Source organism: Larimichthys crocea, unplaced genomic scaffold (assembly GCF_000972845.2).
Source record: "Larimichthys crocea isolate SSNF unplaced genomic scaffold, L_crocea_2.0 scaffold319, whole genome shotgun sequence".
NCBI classification, from domain to species: Eukaryota; Metazoa; Chordata; class Actinopteri; family Sciaenidae; genus Larimichthys; species Larimichthys crocea.
Window position 1 is genome coordinate 593,905 of NW_020854203.1, and position 13,264 is coordinate 607,168.

At 42.4% G+C, this 13,264-nt stretch overlaps 1 protein-coding gene across 1 annotated transcript; it reads right to left on the reverse strand.

The window, feature by feature from the left end:
* Positions 1–360: 360 nt before the first annotated feature.
* Positions 361–12,868, reverse strand: hacd2 (3-hydroxyacyl-CoA dehydratase 2). The gene is made up of 7 exons (XM_010729902.3): positions 12,630–12,868; positions 10,018–10,135; positions 9,274–9,292; positions 7,262–7,350; positions 6,538–6,659; positions 4,962–5,140; positions 361–2,774 (listed from the first exon to the last, which is right to left on the reverse strand). Exons 1-7 carry the CDS (start codon positions 12,752–12,754, stop codon positions 2,692–2,694), a joined length of 735 nt encoding a protein of 244 aa, XP_010728204.1. The 5' UTR covers positions 12,755–12,868; the 3' UTR covers positions 361–2,691.
* Positions 12,869–13,264: the final 396 nt, after the last annotated feature.

Below are 13,264 nucleotides of genomic sequence, written 5' to 3' on the forward strand. Positions count from 1 at the left end.
AAGGCACGGCCGTTCTGAGAAGAGCACATCCTGACCTGCTGCATGCATCAAATCCATTTTCATTAGAGTCTGAGTGCACAGCTGTGTGCCTAACAGGTTTCAATAGGTTTGTCCTTTGGAGTTTGTATTTAGCTGGTGGAGCCTTTCAGCGCTGCTAAATTGTACAACAAACAATGTTCCCACCTACATGAGTGAGTGAGTCACCACACACACATTTAATGCACACACACGCACACACACAAACCATCCAAGCTTTCCCTGAATTACCACAAGTGACCATCAATCCTCCAATGATTGAAAACATGTAATAGTGCATGTATGTCTAGTATATACATATATAATAAAAAATTGTGAATATGCTTCCCATATTATAGGTTTATTGTAAATATATATTCATTATTCATACCTGTACAAAGTCGGCTGGCCCCATGCAAAAACATTTGTATCAAAACTTTATTCAGTAGAACCAGTTCTGGAGTAACATATGCCATGCTTTGTATTTGTTTTTTGTTGTTAAGTTGTAACACAGATCATCACTTTTCCTCTTTCATGCAGTTTTACGACGAGCTGCACCTCTGCTTCTGCAAGACATTTCCAACAAGTATCCCAAAATCATGCTCAACCATCATCTGCCAGGGGGAAAGAGGAAAGGAGAAAGAGCACAGAGGGCTAAATTTGACATTACACCCACTAGCTGCTCAGTGTGAGTGTGAGACAGGTTTATGGTCATGACGGCGAGCAGGACTTTAGCAACATGTGTGATTTGAAGCGGGGGGACTGGTGATAAGTAGAGTTATGTTGACACTGCACGTTGATGGATGTTTGCTCCTGAGAGCACGTTTGAAAGAACACGCTGCAGCGACTGGGGTTGGAACTATTAAAGGATCGGTTCACCCGATTTACAAAAACATCTCACTTAAGTGGAATTTATCTGCATTTAGACTTGCTGAGATTTTTGCCTCCACCCCATTACAATGGATGTGACAGGAAGTCTATTTGTTTAGACACCAATGCCCATATCACTATGGATAATGCACTGACTTCAGTGTGGACAGTTACATCATTTTCATTGCCGTGAAAGTTTTTTGCTGACCTACAGTGGTTGACTGTTCTCAGTCTGCTGAATAAAAGAATGATTGTGATAGAGCAGCTGCATCTTTCAGGATCACAAAACAATGAGCTAACACAATGGAATGGGAATCAAATATGATCATCACAAGTCTTTTTTTTTTTATATGGAGGCAAAGAAAAGGTGGCGCTGGTCTGATTCACAGTTCTGCACATGATCGGATTCACCTCACTGAACAGGCAGGACTGCAAGCTCACTCACTCAGTTCAGACCCAAGCCCACATTGACTAACAACAGGCTTTTAGCAGACAGGGCTCCATATAAATGAATGACCACCAATTTTATCTACCAGGTTATGACATCACTCTGTACTCTAACAGTCCATGAAGTTAATATTCCAACATGTATTTGGGCTACAATATTAAAGTTGCTACTGTATGTTGTGCTATTTGTTTTTTGCTTAACTTAAGTCATGTCATCACTGTGCTCTTCCATTTCTAAGCCGCGGCAACCTCTTGAAATAATAACTGATGGGATGAAGCATAAGAAAAAGCATAAATGAAAGTGTGCATGTTCTGATTTAGATGTTTAAAGTTTATTTAAAAATGCTAAAATGTGTTACTTTTAATAGATAAAAGAAATAATGCAATCACATGAGAAGAGGAATGTTTGCTCACTTCGATGGTGTGATGGTGAAAAAAAAACAACAACAACATTCTGGCTACTTTAGGTTATTAATGTAGAAACCGCTTAAACATCAAATAATGAGGAAATCAAAAGACACAACTCACGATCACTGGGGAAACTAAAGCTTTTGAAGAGTGAGCATAATCCATGTCAGACCACTAAAGGATGCAACAGAGACAGAAGTCCAAACCACATCCAAGCAAACACCAAACACAGCAGTTAGCAGTGAGCGGACAACAGATAGAAAAACATGCAAGCACAGAATGAAAACGGTTTATTGAACTAAATTAGGAATGTAATCAGACTTCTGACTGAAATGAGTGAAAAAAAAACCCAAAAGATTTCTGGCCCACAGTTTGCACCAACAAACACAACGCGGATGCCAAACCTACAGACGACTTAGTGTTCACATTTTTCTGTCTACATCATAATAAAGCTGAACTGCTTCTTTAAAAAAAAAAAACACAGAAGGACGAGCCACGGGGAGGTGAAAATCTATTTTTCTATCATGACATTTAAGAAGAGGTTATCGATTCTATCAGTGCATCATTCGGATGAATGCTTTTGCCGTGGCCGAGTTCAGCTCACGGCTCAGACAGCAGCTCAACTGTATCCACGTCGACATACAGTTTGGTTACAGCTGCAGGCTCTCTGAACAAAAACAAACGCTGGGTTCGTCCAGAAATAAAAACAACACACACAAAAATTAACACCAGTTCATTCATGGTTTGTGAGCACCGATACAACCTGGACAACAGCTGGGAGAAAAAAAAAGAAAGTTTGCTTGATAATTCTGATCTTCTGCCAGGTCAGTTGTGGCAGTTTGAAAATTGGCTGAGCTTTGCATTTCATTAAGCAGACATGATTTTGTTCCTGTTCCATTGGTTGTTTTGGTTTCTCTTTTTTTTCCCCCTCTCCATTAGATGCTGTCAGGCTCACTCCACTTTGCTGAGGTCCTCCGCGTGGCCCAGCACCTTCTTCCTCTGTCGGATCATGTGGAAGTAGAGCTGGGGGAAGACTGAGAGGAAGCAGAGGAGGGTCAGTGTGTTACAACAGACTCAGGGAGTTTCAGATCACACTAGAACAGCAGCAGCATCAACAGGGGAGACAGCCCTCCTTCTGCTTTTTACACTTTATTATTAGAGACACCTGCTGTGCCAAGTCCACTTTTATGATGTGATAGTGTTGTACTGGGCTGGATTATGTATGTAAATAAAGAAAAAATACACACCTCTCAATATAATATAGTTCAGTACAACAGCACCTTTAACTATGACCTCAATAATAAACAAATCAATAAATAATATAAATGAATCAATTTAATTGACTTCAAATGTCAAAAAATGTCAATGAAAAAAAACATGAATATTAAGAGAAAAATCATATCCCATCATATGATGGCTGCTTGATTTCATTATCACATGGTGATGACTGCATACAAAGTCCATGGAAAAATGAATATTTGCTCTGGGAGTCATATAATGAGGCAAAAGTGCATCCATGTTGAAAATGTTTCAGCTAGAGCTAAAGATTCACGCTTATCCCGAGGATTTATGATTCCAGCTCATGAGCGTACAATTTTTACATTTCGGAAATCTGAAATCAGCCGCCACGGGAATTCAGTTTATTATACACTGCTCAAAAAAATTAAAGGAACACTTTTTAATCAGAGTATAGGATCAAGTCAGTTCAACTTCTAGGACATTGATCTGGTCAGGTAAGTAGCTGGGGGTGTTGTTAATCATTTTCATCTGTTTTGGTGTTAATGAAATTAACAACAGGTACACTAGAGGGGCAACAGGTGGAGGCCACTGACATTTTTTTCCCTGCTCATCTTTTCTGACCAATTTCTCATCAGTTTTGCATTTGGCTAGAGTCAGTATCACTACGGGTAGCATGGTGCGGCACCTGGACCCTACAGAGGTTGCACAGGTAGTCCATATGGGCCATTGCCAGAAGGTTTGCTGTGTCTCCCAGCACACTCTCAAGAGCATGGAGGAGATTCCAGGAGATGGAGATGGTTAATCTGAGAGACCTGGACAGGGCCAGTTTCTGCTCCTTTGTGCAAGGAGGAACAGGATGATCACTGCCAGAGCCCTACAAAAGACCTACAGGAGGCCACTGGTGTGAATGTCTCTACCAGACAATCAGAAACAGACTTCATGAGGGTGGCCTGAGGGCCCAATGTCCTGTACTGGACCCTGTGCTCACTGCCCTGCACCACGGAACTCGACTGGCATTTGCCACAGATCACCACAATTGGCAGGTCTGCCACCGGCGCCCTGTGATTTCACTGATGACAACAGTTTCAACCTGAGCACATGTGATAGATGTGAACAGGTCTGGAGACGCTGTGGAGAACGTTTTGCTGCCTTCAACATCATTCAGCTTGACCGGTTTAGTGGCGGGTCAGTGATGGTCTGGGGAGGCATCCCTGGAAGGACACACAGACCTCTGCAGGTTAGACAACGGCACCCTGACTGCTATTGGGTATCAAAATGAAATCCTTGGACCCATTGTCAGACCCTACGCTGGTGTAGTGAGTCCTGGGTTCCTCCTGGTGCACAACAATGCCCAGCCTCATGTGGCGAGAGTATGCAGGCAGTTCCTGAAGGATGAAGGAATTGATACCATTGACTGGCCCCTATGCTCGACTGACCTAAATCCAATAGAACACCTCTTGGTCATTATGTTTTGGTCCATCCGATGCCACCAGGTTGCACCTCAGACTGTCCAGGAGCTCAGTGATGCCCTGGTCCAGATCTGGGAGGAGATCCCCCAGGACACCATCCGTCGTCTCATTGGAAGCATGCCCGACAATGTCAGGCATGCATACAAGCATGTGGAGGCCATACAAACTGCCGAGTACCATTATGAGTTGCTACAAAGACATTTTGGCAAAATGGACTAGCCTGCCACATCATTTTTTTGCTTTGATTTTGGGGATGTCTTTGAATTCAGCCCTCTGTAGGTTGATAGTTTTCATTTCCATTAATGATGTAGCATCCTTTCGTTCCTAACACATTACCGAGTCCATATCAGGAATGATATCCAGCGTGATTTCTTTTTCTGTTGAGATCTGATGTGTTTTCAAAGTGTTCCTTTAATGTTTTTGAGCAGTGTATTCTATGATTTAAAGCACAATACTGTGGCTGCCTGTTTATCACCACAAAATAGAAAAAGAAAAATCTGCGTCTGGACTTACGGGGAATGTAGGAGATCATGGCGAGGATGAGGAAGGTGTAGTAGTCAAAAGAGAAGTTGTACTTGTTGGGGAGAGTGACAGAGTACAGGCCCGTCTTCTGCACGTACGGCAGCGCTGCGTAGATAGTCAGCAGCTCTCCAGTCACTCCCATGGGATACAGCACGATGAAGAACGTGTACCTGCAGCAGGGGGAGAGAATTGTGAAAGACGAGGCAGGGGGGAGAGGAATAATAAATCATATGTCTTTAATATTTATGTGCTCCTTAAAAAAGCCAGCCATGAAGACACACGTAAACAGCAGAAGTATGCACAGGCCCCATTCCACTCCGCGGTGGTGGTAAAAAGGCTGCATTCACAGCCATTCTGAGAAAGTGGAGCAGTCAGCTGACACAAATTATCCACCCTGAGCTCTGAAAACTCGAAATATGCTGATATGATATTAGCTCATACCATGCTTGCTTCTAAATATTTAATCAGAAAACTGTTGCAGGATGGCAGTTCCATACGAGAGACACTGAACTCCTTTCCTTGTACAGAGAGAATGAACATCAAAGAGAGAAAGCAGCCAAACCCGGCCACTTCTCCTCTCTGATCCTTTGCTGAATTTTCCACGGATGCGCGACCAATTTTTCCTGCCTCTCGGGGTGCAAACTCAAACTGAAAGTCGACTACCAATATAGCGATGGTGTCATTTGCTACCTAGCAACGACGACCGCAGGGAGGAAGGCACTAAACAACTGTTGCCTTGTTTGTATCCCGTCGGGCAGATTTTTATGGCGGAGACTGCACAAGGTTTTTTTTTTTAGATCTGATGATTTTCAAATGATTGAAAAGAACTAGTCACCTGTTTATAAACCTGCTTTCATCCTCATAGCATCTACATTAAGTGTCACAGTGGGTTTAAATGAGGGGATGTAAACAGTAGCATTAAAAAAGGAATTAATAGAGCAATGCATTACTGTCCTGCAAACAAAGTGTGAAAATACATACACAATCAGCTGCTTTACAAAGTGCATGGATGGATTATCTTTGAATTTTCAACATCATGAACAGAGCTGTCTGTAAAACGTTTCAGGTGTTACTTGTCAGAAAAATACCATCACCGCTTTGCAGAGCAGAAGATGAAGTCTTTACATTTCTTGTTTCGTTCAACCAACTGTCCATCAGCTTAATATGATATAAAACAACATCTCATCTTCTCTTTTTGCCATTTCAGAGACTTTGAGATTGATGATGTGGCTGCCAATCAGAGCGATCACACCTAGCACAAATGTCTCTGAAGCTGAGACCATCCAGATGGATTCATGAGAGAGGGGGAGAGAGGGGGAGAGAGAGAGAGAGAGAGAGAGAGAGAGAGAGAGAGAGAGAGAGAAAGAAAGAAAGAAAGAAAGAAAGAAAGAAAGAAAGAGAGAGAGCATGAAGAAAGCTGGTTCTGTGGCCTAATTCATTCATTCAGTCTGCATCGAGTACAAGGCTTGACCCAGCTCTCATTAAATGATCTCATTTCTAGATGATAGTGTCAGACTTAGATGTGGGGCCTCCTGCTCTGACGACCCTCTCAGGTTGATTTTCCTACCTTGCCCATTTGATGAGGAACGGCAGGTGATTGAGCAGGCTGAAGGTGTAGAAAGAGTAGCGGATGATCTCCGTGACGGTCCAGGCGGTGACAAACAGCAGCACGCTGTCCTCACTCTGCACCTGCAGACACACACACACACACACACACACACACACACAGAGGGTATGATGCGAGGACAGAGGGATGGATGTGCACGGGTCACGGGTCACGGGTCATGCTGTCGGAGTTACTCTGCTGGAGGCTAATCTAGACTTTTCATCGCAGAGCCATGCTGTTTGTTTCAGACGCTCAGAGATCAGATCACACTGCAGGCAGAGGTCCACTGTCCTCAGGTATTATGATACAACCGATGCAAATATGAGGTTAGCCGTGTTTTAGAGAGTTTCCACACGTAACAGGGACAGAGAGCAGCAGAGAAAAGGTCAGTCGAGCATCATACAACAGGAGGAAAGGAAAGAAAGCATCTGAACATAAATACATACGTTATTCACTACAGTTCAACAGATTCACTCCTGCAACCCTACAGCAAGACCGTGTGACGTTACTTACACATTCACTCCTCTCCGATCTATTGACGGGGCACACAGTACATCAACTGGTCACTTTGGAACATGGATCCCAGTTTGCATTTACATTCCCGTGTCATCAAGTCCAAAACGCTGACTGTTTCATGTAAGACTAATTCATGTGTGCGAGTTAGAAAAACAGAGGAGCTCTTTACCTCCCTGACGCTGTGTGTGACGGCCCAGGTGAGGAAGACCCGGGACATGACCTGGAATCCCGTCAGGACCACAGAGGACGGTACGATTCCTGGAATAAGAGACAAAGGACAAACACTTACGGATCACTGTACATTATACACTGTATGTGGGTGTGAGGATGAGGGGTAGTGCACAGGTCTTGACCAATGACAGTATCTTGACCTGTGTGGCAGCTGTTGCAGTGCATCATGGGGTATGTAGTATGAGCAGCAGGAGTGCAATTTACCAGCGGGTCATTAATAATAGACTTATGAAATTATCTCAGACAAGAACTGACGGATTCCAACTTTTCAGCTGTGAGAGTGTGCAGCTTTCGAGCAGATCTGTTCAGCCAATAATGCGGGTTTAGGTTTTGGAATGGGTATCAGAAGAGAAATGTGTGCCTACTTAGTACTAATGTCATTTATTTGGGAGGTAGTTTTTATTTTTGCTCTAGAATAACAGCTTGTGTGGTCGTCTGCAGTGAAATGTTCTTGTTGTTCATCATGACATGTTACATCAAAGAGAAAACTGCCCAGAAAAGCAGCAGTTGTCGTGTGAATGGACTTGCTTGACTGTGGAAAGAAATTCAATTTATTCACACAAAAAGCCCAAAGAAATGAAGGATGATGTAGTGTCTTCAACTGGCCAGCAGAGAGGAACGTAGAGCTGCGTGTGTGTGTGTGTGTGTGTGTGTGTGTGTGTGTGTGTGTGTGTGTGTGTGTGTGTCTGAGCGGAAGGCAGCTGCAGGGAGCCTAGGTAATCCTCCATTAATCCTAGATAATGAAGGGAATGGACTGTGAGCGATGGCGAGGCGACCAGGAGAGAGCCGCTCTTTCCTCGCGCGTTAACACGTCGAGAGCCTGCAGCTTCTCCGCTCTGTCTTTGGCAAACACTTCACATATGAAAAGCTTCTGTTTGTCTGCGCATATTTACACGTGACACATAAATGAAAACCGATCACAATTCAATATCCAGCATGAGCCACAGCTATCTGACCTGTCAGGGAGCTGAGATGATACCATACCTGTCATTATATTACTGATGCTGTCATGCAGATCTATGATTCTGTTTAGATTGGTCAAAATGACATGTTCACATCCGTATGGTTATAAATCTGAACAGTCATATTAGATGTGATAATGACATCAATAATAAAGGGCGATAAACAGCAGCGGCTTTGAAAACAAATAATTGTTTAGCTTTATCAGGACATTTGTGATGAATGTAACTTTTCTTCCTGTCAGGAAATAATCTTCCTCGCTGACTGATGTGACAGCAACATAGACGTTTGGCATTTGATGTCTACTGCGGTGCTTTAATTAGACTGTACATCATCAACATATTTCAAACTGCTGAGATAATAACCAAGGGTAAAGTACACACTCTTTTCATACTTTCTCAAATGTACCTCTCACCATCAATAACTTCAATTTCAGATACAGCACAGTGAGAAATCAAAGGAAAAACTAAAATAATAATATAAAGTGCCTCAGTAAAACATTTTACTGCCTCAGTAAAGCATAGCTCAGCGCTTTTAGTCTAGATTCTACAGTTCTTTGGAAGTTGGCTGGAGGACATTGATGATTTAATGATGGTGGTGGGGAGTAGTATCTAAAACCTGATACACAGCGTTATGTTATGCACACATCATATAGACCTTGGGGGGCTAATAATTTGACTTTAACATTGATTGAATGATAACTCCAGTTCACTTCAAATTGTGATCACAACTGAATTTGAGTTGTGAAAAGTCACGTGTGTGTCGCAACCAGAGCTAGAGCGAGAGTTTGTTTGACCTGTATGGAACTGAACCTGAATTAGTATCATTGCTAACACACAATACTAATTCATTTACCTACTAGTTCATGTCAAAACTGCTGCTGTGAAAGAAATCGATCATGTTCCATTTGTGTCTTTGAATGCAGTGTAGATGTTTTAGATGAGGTCTTAGTGCTTCAATCATAACAGCCAAAATGTAAAAGTGACTCACCTACAGCACAGTGCAGGATCTGTGAAAGGAGGAGATGACGGAGAATGATTAAATATGTACGTTTTATTTTATGTACATTATTATACATAATGCTTTATGTGTGTCAAACATGAATTTTAAAGAACACTGACACAGATCTACTAAATATTATAGAGCCTTTAGTGTTCAGTGCACACATGCCTTCATGAATGGGAGGTATTGACCTGTCACTGGGCTGCAGTGTGTCTGGACAGGATCACTGACACACCTCTTGCTGCTTTGCCTTTGTACTATACATTAACGTGTGTGTAGTGTTTGTGTGAGCGCTGTAAGAACACATGAGGGAAGCAGATCGTTGATTTGAGATTTCATTTTGCTCTGATTGTCAGCCACTTCTATTGTTATTAGTTTGGATTCTTACAGAAAGTTGAGGAAATAAGAGCATTGGCTCTGTGGCTTTGAACACAATGAAGTCATCTTAAGCATGTTACATAAACTATGCTGATATACAGGACATACCAGAACCTGTTCAGATAACAGGCTGGAGCTCGTTGTCTAATATGTCAGTTAATCTCATTCTCTGTGAGACGTTCCACCAGGACTGTTTTTTGTTAACACTGTCCAATTTATTTGAAAATGGGCATATCATTTTATAAAAACAAAATAAATAAATAAAGATAAAGTTTCAATGTTTTGTTCATGTGTTCCCCATGTGCCATCCTTCTTGTTTTGGCAGTATTTGCCAGCCCTCTGTGCCTCTCTCACCTCCAGAATAGCTCCAGTCTGAAAGAACTTCAGGGGCTTCTCTATGGAGTAGTACAGCCCATGGTAGCTTCCTCTGGCCAGGTAAGCTCGGACCAGGCCCACCGCGATCACCAGCCACCTGGAGAGCACACAGAGAGAGAGGCTATTAAAGTATTGTCACTGCAAAAATGAGACCACCACTACGTCATCAATGAAACATACACATCAACTCTATATTTTAAACACAAGTAAATGTCACTGGAAATTCTGTTATTTTATAAAAATAATGTTTAATAACCTAATGCTGGAAATTAAAAGAATTATTAAAGCTGTGGCCCCCAACCTTTTCTATCATTGAGTAAACAGATATACTCAATACATAATAACAACAACAACAACAACAACAACAACAACAACAGGACAGAACAAGTGATACACCTGACAATAAACTGAACAGAATTGCAGAAAATTTGTGAGTTGGATGACTTTTACATATTATTTTTCATGAACGCTGACAGAGTTTGAGTTTTTTTTAGGAACTTTCCATGCAGCTGTTCTCTGTATTTTAACATACGTACTTAACAGGCTTCTTTTTGGACAGATTCAATGTTTTCTTCTTGTTGTTCTGTGAGCTCTTTGTTTGTTTTTACTGTGTACTTTCTAATGCAGGGCTGCAGGCTGTAGCTCTGTCAATATAGCTTGAGTTCAAGTTTTCACCGTGCCCGCCGAGTTTAGATCGATATAATAATCTCAATTTGAAAAATAATTCACAGAAATGAATGAAATGCAGAGATGCAGGCCAATATATGTATTTTTTATTTTAATTTTTTTAAAGTTGCAATACATCCCTTAAAATGACAAAGGCCTTACAACCCCACCGTGAATCTGAATGATGTCTACTGACTTTCATGTTGGAATCATAATTTAAAAAAACACTGTTTTACTCCGATGTAATTATTAAACTGTCATTTTTATGGATGGAGAACAGCCTGATAAGACTTTCAGCTCACTCATAAAACCATTATAATCATGCAACGCAATTCATTACCATATTCAATTAGCTTGCTAACACTGAGGTCAGCCGCGGGGCAGAGAGTGTGGCTAGAGGAGACCCAAGCAGGGCGGAAGTTTCACTTCACACTTTGGTTTCACAGGGTGAAGAACGTGGCTTTTATCTCAGTCAGGCTTAGATGAATATCAACAACTGAGCACGCCTGCTTTAGCTGCTATGGCAGCATCTGAATGCAGACAATGTGTTTAAACAGCCAAAACGCAACTGCACAACAGCCCAGACTTGTGCTCGCAAACACAAAGCAAACACTGTGCGGTGCATCAACACACACAATGTGACCTAACCGGTTGGAACGGCGTGCAAAGAACACCCACCATTCAATTGTGCAACAGTCGAAAAACCAGTGCAATAAAAGACACACAGTCTTCACAGTATCTGACCGAGCAACGTCTACCATTCAAAATGTAGTGCAATCAATTTTTGATGATGCAAAAATAACGAAGAGCCACCATTCACTTGTTACAACCCATGCTGAATCATTTAAAGGTGTTAAATATAAGAAGACGCTGAGTCACTTAAGCTCCAAAGGGACAATTTAATAATGTCAGTAAAAGAAGAAGAAGTTCATGAATCCTCACTTTTCATCCTGCAGCCTAGTATAGGTAAGTATGTTTAATACAACTCTATAGAAACAACAACAGCTCAACAAATGTCTGCAGCCTGCCTGCTCTCTGCCATTTCTGTCAGACACTTGAGCATCTTTAAAGTGTTTTTCAAACGTGTATTTTTAAAATCTGAGATTTTAACAAGTCAGAGGTGGAAACTTTCCAGACTGGTTCTTTTTTTAGTCTTGTAATCTCCAGACTCCACACTTAGACATGTTCAGTAGCATAGGAGTCTAAACTCATTACTTTTTATTATTCATCAGTCTGCTGATGATTTTAATGGTGGTCTTAATGAACAGAAAGTGAAAAAAAAAGAAAAGAAAATTGCCCTTCACACTTCACAGGTTGTAAAATAACATAACAAATAATAGAATAAAACAGTAAGCAGCATATTGCAATATTGAGTAGTCAGTAATTCTATTTGACTTTAAAGTTAATGAATTATACTATGCTGTTTAAAATGAGCATTTTAACTATTCGGAATAACTATTTGCAACCATTCACATGAATCTTGCCTTTATATTTGATATTTGCTTCAAATGACAGCGCATGTTTCCAGTGTTGCTCAGTGTGTGAAGATGCACAGCCTCACTCCGCGCTCAAAGAGCAGCGGCTGCAGACAATGAACCATCTGTCCGTGTGTGTGTCACTGTCTGCGGCGTGCAGCCGTCAGTCTCCGTTAACGCGCACGCCAGGTGGATGTCTGTCTGCCGCCGCGCGCCGAGCGTTAATCTCCGTAAACCGTCGGACGTCCAGGGAGCACGCTCCCACTACACAGCACGCTAGCAGCGTTTGCAATAAGAATGATATAAAATATAAATATTAATAATGCTAAAAAAAATTAACGCTGTAACATGACAACGGGTCCTATTATACTGTTCAACAGCGCGCGCGCGCGCGCACATAAACACACTCGAGAGCAGCGTTAGCACAGCACGAGGACACACGCTACATACCCCGCTGTCATAACAACGTTGTAAATGACCAGGTAGGCCGTGGCCAGGGCCCCTGGTCCCTTCTTCTTCCTCGCAGCCACATCGCTGTGGGCCGCCTTACTGGTCCCGAGAGCAGCTGCCGACATGACTGCAACCCTCAACGGTCTTTGGCTCCTGGACGACGGCCGGCGGCTGACAGCTTCCCCGAGCCAGGAAACGAACAGTCAGTCAGGGTGTCACGCCAGGAAGCGCCGTCCCGAAACGAGATGGTTAACTCCCCCGTACTTCCGCCTTCGTTTTAAGAGGCTCTCGCTCAGACCTTAATTTTTGAAACGTCAGTGAAACATTCTGTCAGCACGAGACTTATTAATTAAAGGTATTTAATTAGACTGTTTGTTTTGGTTGGATTCAACCTATTCTCTCTGTCGTTCGTGTGTCCGCAGACCTGTTTAGGAGTAATAGAACCTGAATTATCTTGAGCTGAGGTGAAACTCTTTGTTAATCCCGCTGACTATATGAGACGCTCATTGATAGGCGCGCCCCCTACTGCTCGTCTCGTACCCTGGACCAGGAGTCTTCAACCAGGGGTCCACGACCCCTAGGGGGTTCTCCGAGGTACTGCAGGGGGTCCGCCAATTTCTGTCGTAATAATTGAC

Coding starts and splice junctions, on each gene's coding strand:
- hacd2 (XM_010729902.3), bottom strand. CDS start 12,754: ATGTCGGCAGCTGCTCTCGGGACCAGTAAGGCGGCCCACAGCGATGTG. Junction 10,136..12,629: donor AACGTTGTTATGACAGCGGG/GTATGTAGCGTG, acceptor TGTGCTCTCCAG/GTGGCTGGTGATCGCGGTGG. Junction 5,141..6,537: donor TTCCTCATCAAATGGGCAAG/GTAGGAAAATCA, acceptor CCCCTGCTGCAG/GTACACGTTCTTCATCGTGC.